Source organism: Schistocerca piceifrons, chromosome 5, assembly GCF_021461385.2.
Source record: "Schistocerca piceifrons isolate TAMUIC-IGC-003096 chromosome 5, iqSchPice1.1, whole genome shotgun sequence".
Taxonomy (NCBI): Eukaryota; Metazoa; Arthropoda; class Insecta; order Orthoptera; family Acrididae; genus Schistocerca; species Schistocerca piceifrons.
In genome coordinates, this window is record NC_060142.1 from 591,029,880 (window position 1) to 591,054,356 (window position 24,477).

General features: G+C 39.4%; 1 protein-coding gene across 1 annotated transcript in view; it reads left to right on the plus strand.

Moving 5' to 3' along the window:
• The window catches only part of LOC124799154 (protein commissureless 2 homolog), a 230,203-nt gene extending 222,744 nt beyond the window's left edge, over positions 1-7,459 (plus strand). Inside the window, exons 2-3 of the mRNA XM_047262692.1 lie at positions 7,197-7,234; positions 7,274-7,459. Of these exons, the coding sequence (XP_047118648.1) occupies positions 7,197-7,234; positions 7,274-7,459 (224 nt within the window). The remainder of the gene's footprint in view (positions 1-7,196; positions 7,235-7,273) is intronic.
• Positions 7,460-24,477: the final 17,018 nt, after the last annotated feature.

Genomic DNA, 24,477 nt, shown 5'->3' on the forward strand with positions numbered 1-24,477 from the left:
ATTATACATTACTGGCCATTAAAATTGCTACACCACGAAGATGGCGTGCTACAGGCGCGAAATTTAACCGACAGGAAGAAGATGCTGTGATATGCAAATGATTAGCTTTTCAGGGCGTTCACACAAGGTTTGCGCCGGTGGCGGCAACTACAACGTGCTGACATGAGGAAAGTTTCCAACCGGTTTCTCATACACAAACAGCAGTTGACCGGCGTTGCCTGGTCAAACGTTGTTGTGACGCCTCGTGAAAGGAAGAAAAATGCGTACCATCACGTTTCCGACTTTGATGAAGGTCGGATTGTAGCCTATCGCGGTTTATCGTATCGTGACATTGCTGCTCGCGTTGGTCGAGATCCAATGACTCTTAGCAGAATATGGAATCAGTGAGTTCAGGAGGGTAACACGGAACGCCGAGCTGGATCCCAACGGCCTCGACTAGCAGTCGAGATGACAGGCATCTTATCCGCATGGCTGTAACGGATCGTGCAGCCACGTCTCGGTCCCTGAGGCAACAGATGGGGACGTTTGAAAGGCAATAACCATCTGCACGAACATTTCGACGACGTTTGCATCAACATGGACTATCAGCTCGGAGACCATGGCTGCGGTTACCCTTGACGCTGCATCACAGACAGGAGCACCTGCTTTGGTGTACGAATGGCAAATTGTCATTTTTTCGGATGAATCCACGTTCTGTTTACAGCATCATGATGGTCGCATCCGTGTTTGGCGACATCGCGGTGAACGCACATTGGAAGCGTGTATTCGTCATCGCCATACTGAAGTATCACCCGGCGTGATGGTATGGGGTGCCATTGGTTACACGTCTCGGTCACCTCTTGTTCGCATTGACGGCACTTTGAACAGTGGACGTTACATTTTAGATGTGTTACGACCCGTGGCTCCACCCTTCATTCGATCCCTGCTAAACCCTATATTTCAGCAGGGTAATGCACGACCGCATGTTGCAGGTCCTGTACGGGCCTTTCTGGATACAGAAATTGTCGACTGCTGCCCTGGCCAGCACATTCTCCAGATCTCTCTCCAATTGAAAACGCCTGGGTTTGACTCAATGCCCAGGAGTATCGAGGCCGTTATTACGGCCAGAGGTGGTTGTTCTGGCTACTGATTTCTCAGGATTTATGCACCCAAATTGCGTGAAAATGTAATCACATGTCAGTTCTAGTATAATATATTTGCCCAATGAATACCCGTTTATCATCTGCATGTCTTCTTGGTGTAGCAATTTTAATGGCTTGTAGTGTACATCTGGAGCGGACTGTATGGAGCAGGAAGAAGTGTCAGTCGCACGGTGCCTCCCTGGAGCACAGCCAGCGGTGCTCCACATCCAGACGAACGCAGACACCGGGGCCCGCCGTGCTGTGTGTGGACAGCTGCTGTTTCTGCTATGCAGCGCTACTGCACCCCTCCTGCACTGCGTATGTACGCCATCCGGCTCCAAGGCGAACAAGTAGTGGCAGACGCATCGTGGAAATTCCCTACGCTTCCGCGTGGCCAGTGGCCCACAAATCCGTGTCCACGGGCTTACTTTATTTTCCTCCGGCTGCACGAGGTCAGGAGTGCCACAGCAGCTTCCTCGCAGAAGCAGGCAACACATACGCAGTATCGCCAAAACGCTCCGGAGTCCGGACGTACATATCAGAGACGTCAGAGGTTGTCAAGTTAAATGTGAGAGGAATGCGTGTCACCTATTTCTTACACTGAGTTTATGGTTCACTTTTCGCCTGTTAAGGAAAGGTCCGATTCCAATGCTGAGGAATATCTTATTGATGGCGGCGTTCACTGAGTCACCATTCAATAAAACTTTCCGCAAAATCAATGGCGTTTTCTGCAGTGATCTAAGCATTCGTTGCTCCTCTCAGCCATTCGCCTTTGCTGATGCTTATCTACTGCATAGAACATGCGTAGCGGTTCATCGTTGCTCTCTGGGATATGGAAACGAGTCAAATATACAGATTTTTTAAAAAATTTTCTATCGAGCAACTAAGAGCACGAAACAACTGCAATTCCCTTCTTTACTTGTTGTTTTATATTTTTCCAGTGCTGCTTCATCTTCTGTCCACGTTGTTCCCGATTCCTTATTTCTACTGCATTGAAAGCCTTCTAATTTTACACATTATTTTAGTGGACCATTGTTAATGATGTGGGATTACGAAACACTATCTATTACCACAATTAATGATGTGGTATTACGAAAGACTATCTTATTAGTGCTAATGACAGTTATAAAATAACCGAAATCTTTAACTTTAAGAATTGATGTGAAGATATGGAGTACAAGTGGTTGCCAACAGAGAGTTCTTTAATTCAGTCAGATATTCCACCACGTTGCCAGACATTTAATACGAGTAAACCCCCATTCTTTGAAGTATCGAACTCCCTTGTATAATAGAACCTTAAACTTAACATACTTTAAAAATGAATTGATGTGTTAAGTATTTGACTCTAAGCATGTAAGCGACAAAAGATTTAAAAATGTTCGAAATTATGTTTAAAGTATGTTGAAAGTTGCTAAGCGCTCTAACTATCAAGCAGCAGATGACCGTGGTCTGGATATCTTGCGCTCCGTTTTAATTAAAAGCAAGTTTTCGCGGATCTCAATGTTTATGACGCCATATCGCGTGAATTATGTGTCGTACAATAATATACTTTTGCAGGTAACGCTCAGCGGTATAAGTGGATACTGTCCGCAAAATGTGTTGCGAATAGAGCTAGTAGTCAAGAACTAATAAATGCGGCAGTTTTACTGCATACAGACAGCGAAAATGTAATAAGCTATAAAGTTTTTTCATCATTTTGTGGGCGATGCATGCGAGAAAAAGTCATGTAAAGATTTGCAGTTAAGCGTAAAGTTTGTTGAAAGTTACGAATGATTTTCATTCTTGTATACTGTATCAATTTATTCTGTGTAGTTTGTAAGCGCTGAGTTACGCTGACTCAAGACATGTACATGGTTTCTAACTTTAATATTTACCTTTCTGTTTTAAAACTTTGAAATCGTATTATTCCTCTTAATGAGTAGATTATGGCAGCATTTTAAATTCAGTCAGTAATTACGGGATATACATGCTTAGAGTCACATATTTAACACATTAATTAATTTGTAAATGAATTTTTTTGCCCCTGTTGCTGTTGGATTGGCAACCTGTAACTAGGACTGTGAATCACGAAGTTATATATTTATTTACTTTTTTACTATCTATCTTTAAGCATTGAAAATGCAATCAGCGTCGTATTTTGTGTACATGCGTACTTAAATATTGGGTATAGTTGCATAAATCACATAGTTGGTGTAAAAGATATTTTAGATTCGTATTGTCTACCAAGGTACAAAAGTGACCATCATGCTGCACATGAGATACTTAACATAGTATACATATATAAGTTCAGTCTTGTGTTCCTGTACTGGTAACATTTTAAATGGTTTTATCCCATGTATTTGTAACTGATTTGAGTTTTCTTAAGTCTAGCGACTGTGATGTCGATCTGTTGTTTGAGGCGTGTGTTATGTTGGACAAAAAATTGTCGTAATTTGTGTCTGAGTTGATGTTATTTTAGTTTTTTAAAATATGGTCTACAAGACTCATTATTTAGGACTCCGTAGATGCATCTGATTGCCTTCTTTCGCCAAATGAGAACTGTTTTTGCTCCAGGGGAATTCCTTCGCAACAAAACGGCATATGCCGTGTGGATGTGGAAAAATCATAATATGTCTTGAAAAATAGCTTATCACTAACATATGACCATAGTTTACCTAACAAATATGTAACAAATCCTTATTTAGTATAGAAATAAACGGTATGACTCTTCCATGTTAAATATGAGGCAAGATGGACCAAAAGAAGTTTAGCTGAAGCACAGTCGTTGCATCAATGTTCATACATAAGCTGAGGTGAATATTTACAGTTTTTTCATGATTAATACGCAATTCATTGATTTGGAACTACTTAACTGGCTGTTCTGAGTCGAGACCTACTTCCCTCCTTCAGTGCTTCAAGTCTTTGCCAACTGTAACGAAATTGGTGTCATCTACATAGAGTGGATTTACACAACATAATACTGGGCAAATCAGTTTACATATAGGGTGATTCAGCTGCCCCTAATGATAGGTTTTATGCAACCTGCAACATCTTAAAAAAAAACAAGAGCGAAATTTTTATATTCTATCGCTTGCTAAGCGCAAACTATTAGTCCTATAGAAGAAATAACCTTTTTGTAGGAAATTTAATGTAGTTAGATTATGTACTGGGCTACGTTTCCGCTGGAGGCCACGATTGTAGAGTTATTCAAGAAAAACGCGTTTGGAGGTCACATTTGTAAGTTTTTCTTGAATAATTCTAAAACTATGGCCTCTAGCGAAAACGTATGCCATAACAAAATTTAACTACATCGAATGTCGCACAAAGATGTCCTGTTCATTTTTTTCTTTAGGTCGTATAGTTTGCGTGTAGCGGGCGGGAGAATATAAAAGTTTTTCATGTGGTATTTGAAGGTGTTGTGGGTTGCTTAAAACCAATATGTAGGGGCAACTGAATTACCCTATGTACTGTTAAGATTAAAGAGCCAAACACAGAAACCTGTGGGACTCCGTGCGTGATATTCGTGACATTTGACCTGCCGAACTCCACGATTTGTTTTCTGTCACTCAGGTAGGATCTGATCAGAGATCGTTCTGAGCCTCTAAAACCATAGCAGTGCAGTTTTTCTAGTAGAATTGTATGGCTGACGGAGTCAAATGCTTTGCTAACAAGGGAACCTCCCCATCGCACCCCCCTCAGATATAGTTATGGGTTGGCACAGTGGATAGGCATTGAAAAACTGAACACAGATCAATCGAGAAAACAGGAAGAAGTTGTGTGGAACTATGAAAAAAATAAGCAAAATATACTGAGTAGTCCATGCGCAAGGTAGACAACAAGGATAGTATGAGCTCAGGAGCGCCGTGGTCCCGTGGTTAGCGTGAGCAGCTGCGAAACGAGAGGTCCTTGGTTCAAGCCTTCCCTCGAGTGAAAAGTTTACTTTGTTTATTTTCGCAAAGTTATGATCTGTCCGTTTGTTCATTAACGTCTCTGTTCACTGTAATAAGTTTAGCGTCTGTGTTTTGCGACCGCAACGCAAAACCGTGCGATTAGTAGACGAAAGGACGTGCCTCTCCAATGGGAACCGAAAACATTTGATCGCAAGGTCATAGGTCAACAGATTCCTCCACAGGAAAACGCGTCTGATATATTCTATATGACACTCGTGACGGCATGCGCGTCACATGACAGGAATATGTCGTCGACCCACCTAACTTGTACACTTGGCGAATGGGTGAAAAGATTCTTCTACCTTGCAAGATTTAGGTTTTCTTGTGGATGTGATTATCACTCCCAAAAAAGTGGTGAAACCATAAGAGTTTGTCGCATAAACTGCAACAAATAAATGCAACAGTTTCACAGTCGCACAGTTTGCCCTGTGCTCTGTCAAAACATATGTTTTTAACGTTTTCAAATTTTTCCGTGTGTAGACTGTCAAATCCTGCATATGTCCAAGCAAATCTGAACATGTCCTGGAATTTTGGAGAGCGAAGTTGATTATGTGTGAGTGCCTGAACTTTGATAATTGTCTGAAAATAAAAAATTAAACTTTCCACTCGAGGGAAGACTTGAACAAAGGACCCAGGTAGATACAGGCTCGCAGGTAGATGCTATTTTCCTTGACTTCCGGAAGGCGTTCGATACAGTTCCGCACTGTCGCCTGATAAACAAAATAAGAGCCTACGGAATATCAGACCAGTTGTGTGGCTGGATTGAAGAGTTTTTAGCAAACAGAACACAGCATGTTGTTATCAATGGAGAGACGTCTACAGACGTTAAAGTAACCTCTGGCGTGCCACAGGGGAGTGTTATGGGACCATTGCTTTTCACAATATATATAAATGACCTAGTAGATAGTGTTGGAAGTTCCATGCGGCTTTTCGCGGATGATGCTGTAGTATACAGAGAAGTTGCAGCATTAGAAAATTGTAGTGAAATGCAGGAAGATCTGCAGCGGATAGGCACTTGGTGCAGGGAGTGGCAACTGACCCTTCACATAGACAAATGTAAAGTATTGCGAATACATAGAAAGAAGGGTCCTTTATTGTATGATTATATGATAGCGGAACAAACACTGGTAGCAATTACTTCAGTAAAATATCTGGGAGTATGCCTGCGGAACGATTTGAAGTGGAATGATCATATAAAATTAATTGTTGGTAAGGCGGGTACCAGGTTGAGATTCATTGGGAGAGTCCTTAGAAAAAGTAGTCCATCAACAAAGGAGGTGGCTTACAAAACCCTCGTTCGACCTATACTTGAGTATTGCTCATCAGTGTGGGATCCGTACCAGATCGGGTTGACGAAGGAGATAGAGAAGATCCAAAGAAGAGCGGCGCGTTTCGTCACAGGTTTATTTGGTAACCGTGATAGAGTTACGGAGATGTTTAGCAAACTCAAGTGGCAGACTCTGCAAGAGAGGCGCTCTGCATCGCGGTGTAGCTTGCTCGCCAGGTTTCGAGAGGGTGCGTTTCTGGATGACGTATCGAATATATTGCTTCCCCCTACTTATACCTCCCGAGGAGATCACGAATGTAAAATTAGAGAGATCCGAGCGCTCACGGAGGCATTCAGACAGTCGTTCTTCCCGCGAGCCTTACGCGACTGAAACAGAAAAGGGAGGTAATGACAGTGGCACGTAAAGTGCCCTTCGCCACACACCGTTGGGTGGCTTGCGGAATATAAATGTAGTTGTAGATGTAGACCTCTCGTTACGCAGTTGCTCACGCTAACCTCGGGACCACGGCGCTTCTGAGCTTACACCATCCTTGATGTTGCCCATCTTGCGCATGGACTACTCAGTTTGTATATTCTGCTTATTTTTTTCATAGTTCCACACAACCTCTTCCCGTTTTCTCGATTGATCTCTGTTCAGTTTTTCAAGGCCTATCCACTGTGCCAGCTTATAAATAAATCTGACGGGGGTGCGATGGGGAGGTTCCCTTGTAAGAACCACAAATGCAGCCTGACAGATAATCTCGTTCGTGAGACGGGATAGCCGTTTAGTGATACAGATGACCTGTTACCCAGTACTGCTAATGATGTGGTGGTGACGGTGCTGTGCATTGTAATTGAAATGCCGCCTCTTTTTTTCAGCAGTGCAGGCACGCGGCCTGGCGGAGGCGGCGTCGGCGGTGGGGCGGGGCGCGGCGGGGGCGGCGCCGGGGGCGGAGGCGGGCGCGCCGGCGGGCGAGCTGGAGTCGCTGCCCAGCTACACGCTCGTGTCCGGACTGCCCTCGTACGACGAGGCCCTGGACCAGCTGCGGCGCACGCGGCTGCAGCTGACCCAGTCGGACCAGCCCGCCAAGCTGTCTGCCGAGGAGCTGTTCGCCACGTACAAGGTGTACCAGGTGTCGTAACGCAGGCCGCGCCGCCTCCCAGGGAGGTGGCTGCCGCTCTCCACATCACCCCGCATTCCTCCACGTCGCCCGCGTGGTGTGTGGAAGATCTCTGCTCTCAGAAGACTGGATCCGTGTGACATTTTACCAGACACCCGGGAGTCTACCTCTCTCTGCCAGAGGTGCTAGTGGCACTTTGTACTGACCAGTAGTGGTATTTTTAGACCACTTGGCCTTTTTGTCTCGTTTCATAGTCTGTGCAGACCTCGCATATGCAAAGAAAAATGCATTGAACGAGGTTGAGGTATTTGTTCTTGCAAACAACAAATGGATGCTGCACATTTCGAACACTTTAGAGGAAAACAATTTTTTCCACGCAAGAATACATCTTGTCATCGTATGGCCTGTCCACAAGTGCAGCCGTACCATCTTGAAATTATTTATGCCACTCTGAGATGGGGTTACTGTCGAAGTTCTCTTATCCTTGCGGAGTTTACTTCTGCTGTGAATGCAGTGTAGGCCTAATACAAATCAATCGAAGAATGGAAATGTAAAACTTTCTAAATACCACAAAATGCGTTTCGCAGCTGTTGTGATCTCTGTACTCTGTTGCGTGTCCCTAGACTTGATCCAGGTGCCCACCCACGGAGAAAGTAATTCAAACATGCCTTTGTAGATGGCGTATAGTCTCTGATTTTTGTCGATCGCAGTTCCACTAGTTATAAACCTAATGCTTTATTCTGTACTTATATTACCGCAAAAAGTGCTGCCTCTGTCTTAATGACGCTTGGAGCAAAAACTTTCGTCCTTCTATTATATCGAAAACTGAAGTTTTTGAGACCGTGGCTGCGTACAAAATACAAGCCGATTCTTGCAGAGAAGGTAACAGCAACCAGCCACTGTTAACAAAGCTGTTTATTTACACAAATTGTGCCGTTACCAGTTTCGAACTGCCAGGTGCATCTTGAGACAGCTGTTCACGCTTATATTATATTTGTTGTTGTTTATATTAGTTATTGGCTGTTGGGGGCAACAGGGGGACTTGTGGCTCCCAAAATATGGGGTATTAAAAAGTTCTCGCACATTTCCAGCAATAATTCTTTGATTGTACTAAATCACCGATTTTGCATTATTGAGCGCTATAGGAAATTCTGTGCTTTTTAAAAAGTTTGTTCCTCTTTCTCCACTTTGAGTATTAAGTCCGAATTTTTCCTTGGTTGTTGCAGCTGGTCTGATTTTTTCCTACTTCATTTTTTTAATTTTGTGTAAAATCTTAAAATAATTTGTTTATTACTATAAAAATACTAATGGAATAGGCTCACTATATTGGCATCGTATTAATATACCGTATACACGTCGAGTGGCTACCTATCAGTCCTATGAGATACAAAACATATTGCATCATTCCCTTTAAATTTATTTGTGGGGGCACTAACCAAACTCACCGAATCACTTGTGTATAAAAATAGTAACTTTAGAATCTTGCTTCCACTTGAATAAACTGCTGCAGGCACCCATCTTAGAATTGATCAGTTTCCCTTGTATCACTTACAATTTTCCTAATGAAGTATTTATTTTCTAATTTGTTTCCTTATTTTTTCTGTGATGTGATGAGCAGCATACTTCTGTGGTATCACAGCACCTTTTCAAATTTATGGATACCGATCAGTTATGTACAAAAGAGATAAATAGCCGTTTCATTTTCCTGACAAATGTCAGATTTGGCACTTAGAATATTTTCCATTTCCATTCTTCAATTATTTATTGCTTGAAGAGTGTGGAAACACTAATTAACAGAAGGGTGAATGTTATGGTGGACATGTCTGATGTAGGTGCCATCTGCCAAAGTCTTTCAAATAACTGACGAATAAATGCGATCTTTCAGGCTTTCTCAGTCAAATTGTTAGTCTGCATAATTTCTAACTTGCAACAAAGATAGTATTGTCATTCTCCATAATACATCGACACCTTTCCTTCTTGTTTTCTTCAGGTTATCAAATGCAAATCCCAGTTTTTCGCTGCCTGTTATCCTTTTAGTTTTGTCAAAAATTCAAACAGTGAGCTGGCAGTAGTATAAGATTCCATTGAAAGATGGATTGGAGGTGCTTAGCTGTGTTATTTTCTTTCTTTAGTTAAAAAATTAATTTCCCTTTGACAGCCCTGTTCCTGATGAATATCTATTCAAACATAATCGAAGTCAGTCACTAAACTCTATCATATGTGAATACATGGTCATTAAGTATGCAGTTATTACTAGGAAATATATTTTGTCAATAAAGAGAAGTGGAAACGAGACACCAACATAGTCACTTTATAATCTTATAGAAAACAAGTACGGAAGCTGTTGAAATATTGTGGGAAAATTACAACATAAACTCAATTAAAAAATTGAAAAATCCAGAGGTTAACTTGGGCAAACATAGATGTTAACGCTACCTCATGTTTCCCAGTGGATCTGTTATAAGAAGTGATATCTACTTTGTTTTTGTACAGCATACAAGTGTGTGTCTTTTTTTATTCCATTCTTGTTTAATTTGAAATTTATTGTCCTTTCAGAAAAGATACTCATAGAATGTAATGATAAGAAAGTCTCATAAGATATCACTGAAATATTCTTGTGAACTTGTGTTAAGTAACAATAACATACAAGTGCAAATTCCCAAATAATATTTGTTACTTTCTTTACCTCTAAACTTGTTTATAGCTAATTCAAAATATTTTACATTAAGTCTTCTGTTTCAAATAAGGATGTACTGCAAGTATCTGCTAAATATAGATATAATATTTGCTCGGTATCATCAGCCAAAAAAAAAAGTTCTCTCATCATCGAATTTGATTCATAAACTGCTGTAAGAGAGAAGATGAAAGATGTTATTAATTAACATGAAGTTAAGTTTTCTTTCTTCGTTTTTGCCTCTTGCGTATATTGAAATATATATTATGCAGAGATTATACCTCCAGACAATACTTCACAGCTTCACTGTACTTTGTCTGTCTTAGCAAATGGATGGTAAAGACTGTTCCTACAGATACATTCCACTGCTTCATGTGCCTATCAGGGTCCTGTCTGGATGAACTCAGGGATGTGTAAAACTGCTAAATGCTTGCCCAATGTTACGATAAGATTTTGTGTTTGAAGCTTATCAGTAATCCTTTTCTTGTAATTTCAGTAACTGGAACATTAAAATATTTTTTTAGTGTTTACAGTATTGACTATTTTGCTGCATATACAAATGATGATAACATTGTAATAAACAGTAGAACTATAATTTATGTATTTATTATGATTGTAAATAAATTGGAAGTATAGCAGTTGCATCTTGAAAACTGGTTGGATTTGAGAATTTTAGAAATAATAGAAGTAATGTAGGTTTTACTCCTTGATCAGTTTGTTACAATTTGATCTGGACTTTAGGTAAATAGGTAATAGTCATATGCTGTCTAGTCACTTCATGACTGAAAACAGTCCCACATGTTCCTCATGACACTCACAGTTCTGTGGTTCTGGAACAAGTGGTGCAAACTTGAGGTGTACATTGTTTAAATGTCTGGAATGTCATAAATTTCAATCATGTACATAATGTTATGTTGCAATAAAATTATTTTGTATTAGAATTGCTGTTCCTTTGATAGTTTATTTTTCATCATATTGTTTGGCACAGACTATTACAGCAGCACATATTACCTGTGTGTCTTGAAGACTCTGGAGCTACAGAATGCAGGGAAAGTGCATTGATCTTATATTTGTTGCCTGTCTGAAATAATTTTACTGGCTGAAAATGCTGGAACTGGCGATGCAACTGCAAAGAGGCGCTGTGTGAGAATCGTGACCCCCCAGTAAGCAGTAGATACAGTTTGTAGTGCAGCTATTATCATGCACCGCAGACTGATTTTTCCCTTACTATTAATAACAAACGGGGTGCCTCCAAGGAAATCGCTGCTAAGGTTACAATCTCTTAGCAGGACACACATGTACAGAATAGAAAAGGAAACACCTTGTTATTCCCCTGCAAAGAGCTTATGAGATAAACATTGCAAATAATGACAAGTGGAAGAGGGAATGACATATCACAATTTGCAACATAGATACATTGTTGTACTTAACAATGCTCCATACCACATAGTGCTAGAAAATAGAACTGTTTTGCTTTCCACAAAGAAACATATTGCAGTGCTTGAGAAAATCAACAACTTAGTAATGTAAGATCTGATCAAGAAATGTTTTCTGTTCTAATATGGCCTCCTTACAGCTACAACCTAAATACAGTTGAACTGATTTTGAACATAACCAAACAAAATAAGTCATCAAGAAACATTTACGATTCTTACACTGAAGTGACTGACACAACACAACTAAAACGATGCAAATGTACAGGACTTGCTGAAGGAATGTATGCATACACATTATGGACACTGCTAATCACGACATCGGATGCCGCCTGGTGGTGCTGTGGGCACGTGACGCGGTATGAAAAGTATGTAAGTGGAGCAGACATGGACTTGGATCGCCCTAGCAAAGGTGGGGAAATCAATTGAGATAAGTGACTGTTACAAAGGCCGGTTTATTATTATGCAGAGCCTGTGAACGAGTATCTCGAAACCGGCGAAGCTGGTCGAATGTTCATGTGCAAGTGTCGTCAGCATTTACGGAAGGAGGTAGAAGGACAGTGAAACTACCACTAGGTGCTTTTGGACACCCACAACTCTTCACAGAACGTGGGGTCGGAGGTTTGTCTGCTCTTTAAAGTAGGATAGGTGCTGATCTGTGGCATCTCTGCCGAAAGTGCACAATGCTGGTGCACACTCAAGTGTTTTGGAACACACCGTTGATTGTACATTCTTGAAGATGGAGCTCCGCAACAGACCACCCCTACGTCTTCAGATGTTGACGCAACGCCATCGTCTGTTATGATTGTAGTGGGCATCGGACTACCGGGATTCGAACGTCGAGCAATGAAAACGTATCGGCTCTTCGGGTGACTCACATTTTTGCTACACTAGTTCTCTGGCCATCTCCACAAACGCCATCATCGAGGTGACCGGCGGTCCAAATGTGCAGTGCGCCAAGGACGCAGGCTGGTGTGAGCAGTAATTATGTTGTGGAAGACATTCTCCTGGGCTTGCATGGGACCTGTGGTAATCGAAGACATGCTGACAGCTGTCATCTTTCAGCAATGTAATTGTCCACGTCTTATAGCCAGAAATAAGCTAAAGTGGTTTGAGGAGCATTATAGTGAACTCACGTTGATGTCTGGGCGAGCAAATTCGCCTAGCATAAATCCTGTGGAACCCATATGGGTCGCTATCAGGCGCCATCACTGCGTACCTAAATCAGCAGACCGTTATTTACTCCAATTACATGACCTGTGGGCAGACATCTAATGACACATACCTCCACAAACCTACCAACATACTGTCGGATCCCTGATCGCAGAATCAGGGATGTATTTCGTTCCAAAGATGTACAGACAAGATACTAAGCAGGTGATCATAATGTTTGTGCTCATCATTGTTGAAACTCCCCCTTAGAAAAATTTATGAATTACAGTGCTGATAAACCTCTTACGTCATTTGATTTTCAAACAGCTGAGCAGAACCGAACGTACTCAGACATTTCTCTATTTACTAATTCTGATCAACACTAAACTGACACAAAATATTTTTAGCGCAACGCAATCTGACTTTCAATAATCCCTACAAAAGAATGGCCCTGACTAACAATAACCTATACCTTTCATGAATCAGTTACCTCACAAAAATCTTCGTTACTCGAACTACTGCAATATAGCGAGCACCAATACTGCCAGCTAAATAAAATATTCTAACTACTGAAGGCTCTAACTACTGATAGGTATAGTTAGCAAATGAAAGATTTTGACAGAGAACAAACAATGTATTTACCTTAATAATATTCAAAAGTCATCAGATGTGTGTGTGTGTGTGTGTGTGTGTGTGTGTGTGTGTGTGTGTGTGTGTGTGTATATATATATATATATATATATATATATATATATTAGTTCATGATATACAGTATTACAAATTTACTCTTTCTGATGGACACACGTCCAGATCTCCGCTCTCAAAACTGCCATCTCTCTCCCCACATCCACCACTGCTGGCGGCTCACCCCCAACTGCACAACGCTACGCACTGTTCACAACCAACTGCCCAACACAACAATAGCGAATATTCCAACAATGTCAGCCAGCCACAGACTGACACAGCACAGTCAGTGATTTTCATACAGAGTGCTACGTGACGTTACCAACACAAAAACCTGAACAGCCTAGTTACATAGCCCCATGCTCATCACAAAAATTTTACAAATTGTTTTGGGCAGTGGCCAATACAGATTTGAAAAAATTTTTCATAATTAAAATTTTTCATAATTACAATAACAAAGATATCAAATGCACACACTTGTTTATACACTGTTGGTCAAAAGCAAAGATTTTCTCAAAGTCCATAAAGACAGTCCTGATCATTCATCACAGTAGTAACTGCAGTTTTTTTTCTCGAAGTCTGAGCAGTAAAAGAAAAAGCACACGGAAGTAGTGAATTTCCATTCAGTCTGAAAGAAGTAGTGTTGTCCTTCCAACGGAAAGACAATGCTGTCTCTTGAGATGCCGACAGGTAATGGGCCACAACAGAGCAAACCCACAACAGAGTCATTCAAAGTTTTGAAGAATATTGGTAGGTAGGTCATCACAGAGCAGACCCACTGTCGTCCTGGCAGAGAGTATGGTATTGGTGGGCCATCAAAAATGCAGACCCACTGCAGTCCTTGTAGAGACGGCCAGCAGCCATCTGTTGTGACTGTGCAGGTGCACAATCACCATCGAAGAGTCTTGCGGACAATGTAGCAAGTCCATAAACCACCATTTGTGCACTCCCAAAATTTTTGGAATTGTCCTTAGAACCAGCAGTGCTGTTAACCAGTCCCTTGCTGAATTATTAACACATGTGCAAACACTAACAGTTCCAACTTCTCACATATTGTGCATATACTATGACCAACAGAAATTTGTGCACTGAAATGAATGTTTACAAGTTACTTAATTTGATGAACTGCTGTCAATTACAATTTTATAACATGAGAATACAATTAAAAAGGTACAGATAACACCATTAAAACATAATAATGCAGATAACTTTTGTAGTAATACAGGCTTTCCAAAAGAATAGAAATAAACATACACAGCAGTGTTACAGGAATTATGACATAAGTAAATAAATAAAATAATGAGAATAGTTTACAAAACATTAATTTCACACATGAGCATTGAAACAGAACAGAAGTAATAATCTCTAAACATCTTTACAAAGTAAATAACATATTATTAATGCAAATTATATTTGAGGATAACAGCATTCCTCTACATAGTGAATGTAGCTTAGTATTAGAAATATTGTAAAACATAAATCTTATTAGCTAAACAAATAATGACGTTAAAACACAAATTTGTGAGCATTTTCAACTGATTTTAATTGCGTCATGAAAATGCATTACAGAATCACGAAGCAGGCATAAAAGAGCTGCAAACTATTGTTCATGAAAATCACGAGACCTTGCGGGCTAAAATTGACTCAGTTGCATCTACTGTTCGGTTATGCAACTTGCAAAAACTCAGGAAAACTTAAAGGACACAGTAGATACTCTGAAAATTGGTTCAGAAAGACACATGGAGGAAATTAGTTTTTTTATCAGAGAAAGTAGTCAAACTTTTTGATCAGCTAAATAATTTATCTACGAAGGTAGATGATAATCTGAATGACACAAGACCGGTAGTCTTTACTCACAGAGAAGAGTACGAACAAATTAGGAAATTCAAACAAAATCAGATTCAAATTAATATGCAACACAAAAGAGAAATCCGGGAAGTAAAAGATCAGTTGGCACAAGTAATACAAGAATTACCTATTTCAGAGAAGACTCGCACTCCAACACGGGAAGAGGGACTTGGAAATACGGAAAAGCCACAAAATAATAACACAGGGCATTTCGGAAATTATGAAAGAAATTGGCAAGGTGCACCGAATTTTGAGATGGAACCGCCGACACGACGTAACAATGGCCGATATGCAACTCGCCGTCATGATGATTTTGACTATAAGCTGTTCATTACTACACATAAATTCAAAACATTTAAGAATTCTGGCAACGACATTCATCCACAAGCATGGCTTCATCAATTCTCTCATTGTTTTCCTCCCAACTGGTCATTGGAGCACAGGTTAGAATTGATGTGTGGCTATTTAGAGAATGAACGAGCTGTAAGATTGCGATCGGTCATTCATGATTGTCACAATGAAGTAGAATTTTATCATGCCTTCCCCTCAGCATATTGATGTCAAGCTACTCAAGATCGTGTAAAACATGGCATCATAATGATGAAACATTGTGAAGAATCTGAATTTTTTAGTCTTGTCAAATATTTTGAAGACATGTTGCACAAGAATCAGTACCTAACAAACACATAGTGTATAAAAGGTATTTAGAAGTAATGTTGGCTCCATGGTGCTCTAATGTGGCGGGAACCGGAAATATTTGGAATATGGTGTCTTGGGGTCAAAGGCTTCATCACAAATATTATGTGTTCACCTGCAGAGATCAACGAGAAAGCTCTAACATTTATCGCCTGTTCTATCTTCTGTTGTTTTTTTTTTACACTTCTGAATTATCAAATAATTTATTTATATTTCCATTCTGCGAAACCATTGTTGTGATGTAAATAAGTAAAAAGCTCCTTCAACAAAAAAAAAAAAAAGAAAAAGAAAGGAAAAGATATGACCTGCCTCCAAGGTGGTGGGTCTTAAACCAAGCAGCAAGTGAAAAAAATTTAAAAGAATCCCGATTGGTCTTGAGAATAGTGATGAAGAAAGTGACCATCACATCAACATTCTCACATCAATATTCTCACATATAATCAATCTGTTTTAGTTGTACTGATACTGCAACTATGGCCCCTGGGGTCATGATGAAACTTTGTGGTTGATTAAAATTTTTTGTTGGATTAGGACTCTAATGAGGGACTTGGGCCTTTCATGGGCAACACTCTTACCACGTGAGTTGTCTGGGCACATCTCCTGAACCTCCCTCGTAACTTCACCTCTGCCTACAGAAGAGAGATACTGCACAGTTAAAAGTCGTATTAGAGACAGAGATGCATGAGAGACTCTTGAGCGATACATGATAGACCTGAAGTTTTTGAGTCATAGGGGAAGGAATTAGTGATCATGGGACTGTTATATCATCAATGATTTCAGGTAACCAATTAATCTAACAACAAATTGGAAGATATTCTTGGATAGTTCGAGTGACATGAATCAAACTGCAGAGATTCCAAGTTGTAAACATAAAAAATTCAACTCTGGGGTTAAAAATATGGAGCACAAATGGATAAAGTTCCAAAGCATTGCACAATACAACTTATACCAGTATGTGCTAAGCAAGACTATGATGGATGGGAAGACCCTCCATGGTTCTGTAGCTGCAAACGCAAAAAGGGCTTCATCAAAAGATTTAAGTGACATAGAAGCATTTTTGACAAACAGAGCTGAAAAAGCAAGAAGGAACATAAGGAGAACTGTGCAAAAACCATTCAGTTTCTCTGAAAGCAAAATTTTGCCGACAGATCTAATATAAAACTCCTAAAAAGTTTTCTTTATGTAAAGGCAGTAAGCAGATCAAAATTATCTAGTCATTTGCTCAGTGACCACATTGTCATTGAAACGGCAGGTGACAGAGAGAAACTCAAAATACTGAATTCGGTCTTCTGAAATTATTTGGTTGTGGAAGAGCACAATACCACATCAATTATTAGAGTAAAATAAAAGGAATCCAACTGTTGATGGTGAAATGTCACCAGCTGGCCGGAGTGGCCGAGTGGTTCTAGACGCTACAGTCTGACACTGCGCGACCGCTACAGTCACAGGTTCGAATCCTGCCTCGGGCATAGATGTGTGTGATGCCCTTAGGTTAGTTAGGTTTAAGTAGTTCTAAGTTCTAGGGGACTGATGATCTGAGCAGTTCCCCATAGTGCTCAGAGCCATTTTTTTTGAAATGTCACCAAAACATATATGCATAAAGAATGAAAAACAATATTTATATTTTGCTCAAGGCAAAATCCACAAAGCATATCTACTGGATATTGCTACAGTTTTCATTGGGCAAAAGGTCTGCCTAGATGGCTTCATCATCTACAAAATTCAAAATTGCATCTAATACTATATATCATTAGTATATAATTTGAGTAGTAATTACCCTATTACCTTTTCCTGATGCATATCAGACATTGTTTTTGAGTATGCACATACATCCAATATAATAAGGTGTGTTCTATCTGTTGCGAAATTTCCAATATAATTACAAATGACAGATGTTTCATAGGGATACATTTCTATCAGTAAGTGGTACTGAAACAAAAGCTTTTTGAATCTGGAAACACTGAATTGACTTCTTTTAAGCTCAACACATACTACTAGATTAGATTAGATTAGTACTTGTTCCATAGATCATGAATATGACACTTTGTAATGATGTGGAACATGTCAGGCTAATAAAAGTTGTCTATACAAGATATTACATTAGACAAAATATTACATGACACCCAATACTTTTTTTTGTGTGGGTTGGGAAATTACCCACTTACTATGTCCAAAAATTCATCTAATGAGTAGAAGGAGTTGCCATTAAGAAATTCTTTTAATTTCCTTTTAAATGCTGTATGGCTATCTGTCAGACTTTTGATACTATTAGGTAAGTGACCAAAGACTTTTGTGGCAGCATAATTTACCCCCTTCTGAGCCAAAGTTATATTTAACCTTGAGTAGTGAAGATGATCCTTTTTCCTAGTGTTGTAGCCATGTACACTGCTATTACTTTTGAATTCGTTCGGATTGTTAATAAAAAATTTCAGAAGTGAATATATATATATTGTGAGGCTACAGTGAAGATTTTTAGCTCTTTAAGTAAGTGTCTGCAGGATGAACTTGGATGAGCTCCAGCAATTATTCTGATTACACGCTTTTGTGAAATGAACACTCTTTTACTCAATGATGAGTTACCCCAGAATATGATGCCATACGAAAGCAGAGAATGAAAATAGACGTGGTAAGCTAATTTACTCAGATGTATATCGCCAAAATTTGCAATGACCCTAATAGCATGAACCATGGACCTTGCCGTTGGTGGGGAGGGTTGCGTGCCTCAGCGATACAGATGGCCATACCGTAGGTGCAAACACAACGGAGGGGTATCTGTTGAGAGGCCAGACAAACATGTGGTTCCTGAAGAGGGGCAGCAGCCTTCTCAGTAGTTGCAGGGGCAACAGTCTGGATGATTGACTGATCTGGCCTTGTAACATTAACCAAAACGGCCTTGCTGTGCTGGTACTGCGAACGGCTGAAAGCAAGGGGAAACTACAGCTGTAATTTTTCCCGAGGACATGCAACTTTACTGTATGATTACATGATGATGGCGTCCTCTTGGGTAAAATATTCTGGAGGTAAAATAGTCCCCCATTCTGATCTCCGGGCGGGGACTACTCAAGAGGACGTCGTTATCAGGAGAAAGAAAACTGACATTCTATGGATCGGAGTGTGGAATGTCAGATCCCTTAATCGGGCAGGTAGGTTAGAAAATTTAAAAAGGGAAATGGATAGGTTAAAGTTAGATATAGTGGGAATTAGTGAAGTTCGGTGGCAGGAGGAACAAGACTTTTGGTCAGGTGATTACAGGGTTATAAATACAAAATCAAATAGGGGTAATGCAGGAGTAGGTTTAATAATGAATAGGAAAATAGGAATGTGGCTAAGCTACTACAAACAGCATAGTGAACGCATTATTGTGGCCAAGATAGACACAAAGTCCATGCCTACTACAGTAGTACAAGTTTATATGCCAACTAGCTCTGCAGATGATGAAGAAATTGATGAAATGTATGACGAGATAAAAGAAATTATTCAGGTAATGAAGGGAGACGAAAATTTAATAGTCATGGGTGACTGGAATTCGTCAGTAGGAAAAGGGAGAGAAGGAAACATAGTAGGTGAATATGGATTGGGGGGAAGAAATGAAAGAGGAAGCTGCCTTGTAGAATTTTGCACAGAGCATAACTTAATCATAGCTAACACTTGGTTCAAGAATAATGAAAGAAGGTTGTATACCTGGAAGAATCCTGGAGATACTAAAAGGTATCAGATAGATTACATAATGGTAAGACAGAGATTTAGGAACCAGGTTTTAAATTGTAAGACATTTCCAGGGGCAGATGTGGATTCTGGTTGTGAACTGCGGATTGATACTGAAGAAACTGCAAAAAGGCGGGAATTTAAGGAGATGAGATCTGGATACACTGAAAGAACCAGAGGTTGTACAGAGTTTCAGGGAGAGCATAAGGGAACAATTGACAGGAATGGGGGAAAGAAATACAGTAGAAGAAGAATGGGTAGCTCTGAGGGATGAAGTAGTGAAGGCAACAGAGGATCAAGTAGGTAAAAAGACGAGGGCTAATAGAAATCCTTGGGTAACAGAAGAAATATTGAATTTAATTGATGAAGGGAGAAAATATAAAAATGCAGTAAATGAAGCAGGCAAAAAGGAATACAAACGTCTCAAAAATGAGATCGACAGGAAGTGCAAAATGGCTGAGCAGGGATGGCTAAAGGACAAATGTAAGGATGTAGAGGCTTATCTCACTAGGGGTAAGATAGATACTGCATACAGGAAAATTAAAGAGACCTTTGGAGATAAAAGAATCACTTGTATGAACATCAAGAGCTCAGATGGAAACCCAGTTCTAAGCAAAGAAGGGAAGGCAGAAAGGTGGAAGGAGTATATAGAGGGTTTATACAAGGGCGATTTACTTGAGGACAATATTATGGAAATGGAAGACAATGTAGATGAAGATGAAATGGGAGATAAGATACTGCGTGAAGAGTTTGACAGAACACTGAAAGACCTGAGTCGAAACAAGGCCCCGGGAGTAGACAACATTCCATTAGAACTACTGATGGCCTTGGGAGAGCCAGTCATGACAAAACTCTATCATCTGGTGAGCAAGATGTATGAAACAGGCGAAATACCCACAGACTTCAAGAAGAATATAATAATTCCAATCCCAAAGAAAGCAGGTGTTGACAGATGTGAAAATTACCGAACTATCAGTTTAATAAGTCACAGCTGTAAAATACTAACGCGAATTCTTTACAGACGAATGGAAAAACTGGTAGAAGCGGACCTCGGGGAAGATCAGTTTGGATTCCGTAGAAAGGATGGAACATGTGAGGCAATACTAACCTTACGACTTATCTTAGAAGAAAGATTAAGAAAAGGCAAACCTACGTTTCTAGCATTTGTAGACTTAGAGAAAGCTTTTGACAACATTAACTGGAATACTCTCTTTCAAATTCTGAAGGTGCCAGGGGTAAAATACAGGGAGCGAAAGGCTATTTACAATTTGTACAGAAACCAGATGGCAGTTATAAGAGTCGAGGGGCATGAAAGGGAAGCAGTGGTTGGGAAAGGAGTGAGACAGGGTTGTAGCCTCTTCCCGATGTTATTCAATCTGTATGTTGAGCAAGCAGTAAAGGAAACAAAAGAAAAATTCGGAGTAGGTATTAAAATCCATGGAGAAGAAATAAATACTTTGAGGTTCGCCGATGACATTGTAATTCTGTCAGAGACAGCAAAGGACTTGGAAGAGCAGTTGAACGGAATGGACAGTGTCTTGAAAGGAGGATATAAGATGAACATCAACAAAAGCAAAACGAGGATAATGGAATGTAGTCAGATTAAATCGGGTGATGCTGAGGGGATTAGATTAGGAAATGAGACACTTATAATAGTAAAGGAGTTTTGCTATTCAGGGAGTAAAATAACTGATGATGGTCGAAGTAGAGAGGATATAAAATGTAGACTGGCAATGGCAAGGAAATCGTTTCTGAAGAAGAGAAATTTGTTAACATCGAGTATAGATTTAAGTGTCAGGAAGTCGTTTCTGGAAGTATTTGTATGGAGTGTAGCCATGTATGGAAGTGAAACATGGACGATAACCAGTTTAGACAAGAAGAGAATAGAAGCTTTTGAAATGTGGTGCTACAGAAGAATGCTGAAGATTAGATGGGTATATCATGTAACTAACGAGGAGGTATTGAATAGGATTGGGGAGAAGAGAAGTTCGTGGCACAACTTGACCAGAAGAAGGATCGGTTGGTAGGACACTGGAGGGCAGCGTGGAGGGTAAAAATCGTAGAGGGAGACCAAGAGATCAATACACTAAGCAGATTCAGAAGGATGTGACCCTAATAGCATAATAATCTGAACTCAAACTTTTCAGCAGATCCTCAGTGTGTTTTTTCCAGTTCAACCCCTCATCAATGCATACACCTAAAAATTTTGAATATTCTACCTTAGCTACCAATTTCTGATCGAAGTCTATATTTATTAATGGGGTCATTCCATTTACTGTGTGGAACTGTATATACTGTGTTTTTTCAAAGTTTAATGAGAGCGCATTTGCAGAGAACCACTTAATGATTTTCTGAAAAACGTCGTTTGCAATTTCACCAGTTAATTCTTGTCTGTCGCTTGTGATAGCTATACTTGTATCATCAGGAAAAAGTACCAGCTTTGCATCTTCGTGAATATAGAATGGCAAGTCATTAATATATATTAATGTTAGGTATGATTTAAACCGTTTGAGCACTGTCCCATTCATACCAAAGTACTTGCTTGAGCTTATCTAGAAGTATTCCATGATTTACACAATCAAAAGCCTTTGATAGATCACAAAAAATCCCAACAGTTGACTTCTGTTTACTCAGAGCATTTAATATTTCATTAGTGAAAGTATATATAGCATTTTCCATTGAGAAACCCTTCTGGAAACCAAACTGACATTTTGTTAAAACTTTATTTTTACAAAGCTGTGAAGCTACTCTACAATACATTAGTTTTTCAAGAATTTTGGATAAGGCAGTCAGAAGAGAGATTGGGCAGTAGTTGTTGACATCAGTTGTATCTTTTTTTTATGCAATGGTTTAACAATGGCATACTTCAGTCTATCTGGGAAAATTCCCTGCCTCAGAGAGCTATTACATATGTGGCTAAGAATCCCACTTATGTCTTGGGAACAATCTTTTATTATCCTGCTGGAAATGCCATCAATTCCATGTGAGCTTTTATTCTTGAGAGTGTTTATTATCTTCCTAATTTCAGAGGGAGGGGTGGGTGGAATTTCAATTGTATCAAATGGTGTGGGTATGGCCTTTTCCATTAACTGCCTTGCTTCTTCTAATGAACATTTAGATCCTATTTTCTCTACAACATTTAAAAAATGATTATTCAAAATGTTTTCGACTTCTGGCTTATTGTTTATCAAGTTTCCATTTGCTTCGATGGTGATGCCATCATCATGTATTCTTGGTTGCCCTGTCTCCCTACTAATAATATTCCAAATTGTTTTGATTTTGTTATCAGATGTATTAATCTCAGACATGATGCACATGCTTCTGGACTTTTTAATAACCTTTATTAATGTAGCACAGTAGTTTTTATAATATTTGGCTGTTTCTGGGTCATTACTCTTTCTTGTTGTTAGATACAGTTTCCTTTTATGGTTACAAGATATTTTTATTTCTTTAGTAAGCCAAGGTTTTTGCATGGTTTCTTATAATTACATTTAACAACTTTCTTGGGGAAACAGTTTTCAAATTCTCTTACAAGTGTATCATGAAATAAGTTATATTTTAAATTAGCATCGGGTTCCTTGTACACCTCATCCCAGTCTAACTGCTGAAGATTTTCTCTGAAATTTATAATTGTTTATTCATTAATTGAACGCACAACTTTGGAGGGTAGTTTTGAATTACTGAATGGAGCTGCCATAGTTCACCCATATCATATGGATAGTGTAACTTAATATGTACATGCATGTGTGTGTGTTTTAGTGTCATTTCAAGTTTTGTAAATCATACTGAAAATAAACATCATATGTGCAGAAGGGGGCAGTTATTCAAAACATCCCATGGGCAGTAAGAATATATATTTATAAAGCAACATGGTGGCCATTTTTCAGTTGTAATTTACTATTTGTTTCTCTCCAATAATTTCTAATGGTGTAGAGGGAGCTATTAAGGAGAAACGACTTTAATCGAAATCTGGGGACTTTTTTTCCATAGGCAGACTCTCAAAAATTTTAAATCTGTGTACTTCTTTCCTTTATGTGCCAAAATTTGATTCAATAGAGGCAAGTGTAGATATTTTTTTCCGCTTAGTACTGCAACTGTGAAAATTTCTCTTACTGTCCAAGAGTAGATTTTTGATGCCAATTTCCATCTGTGACCAAATTACTGTGAGTTGTGGTTAATATTTACAGTTGCTTAACCACATGCAAACAAGGTGTATGAGTGTGAACCAGATATACATTTGTCTTGCTTTCTTTTGTGAAATGAATATTTTTGCCTAAATCGCACTATTACCTTGTAGGACTTTAGTGAAAATAAACACATCAACTCACTGATTTCTGTACTCTCAAAGTTAACCACTATTTTAGTGAATGTAAATATACAAATTATATTAACTTACTAATTTCTGTAGCCCCTAAGTTGGCTATCGAACTTGTAGCAAAATTACCTGAATTAAATTTTTGCACACATACTATATGGTTTTTCGATTTTAAGTAGTGTGTGTGTGTGTCTGTGTGTGTGCGCGCCATCTTTTGGCTGGTCAGCGATGACAGGACCGAGGCGCACGCCCTGAAATCTTTCTCAATCGATTTTACAGAAACTATTCGGTGAAAAAAGTACTTTTTTGCTTTGGTTGTAGCTATATATGTCAGGTCATTATAATGTGCCTATCATTTCTTTAATAGTCATAGTTATTGTGATATGCGCATGGTAATAAGATCCTGCGCGAAATTCGAAAAAGTTTGCAATGAAAACAAGGAGTCGCTATGATTTTTCGTTTAGTGCAAGTTACATAATACACTCATGCTCATAAATTAAGGATAATGCTGATACATGGTGAAACAACGCTC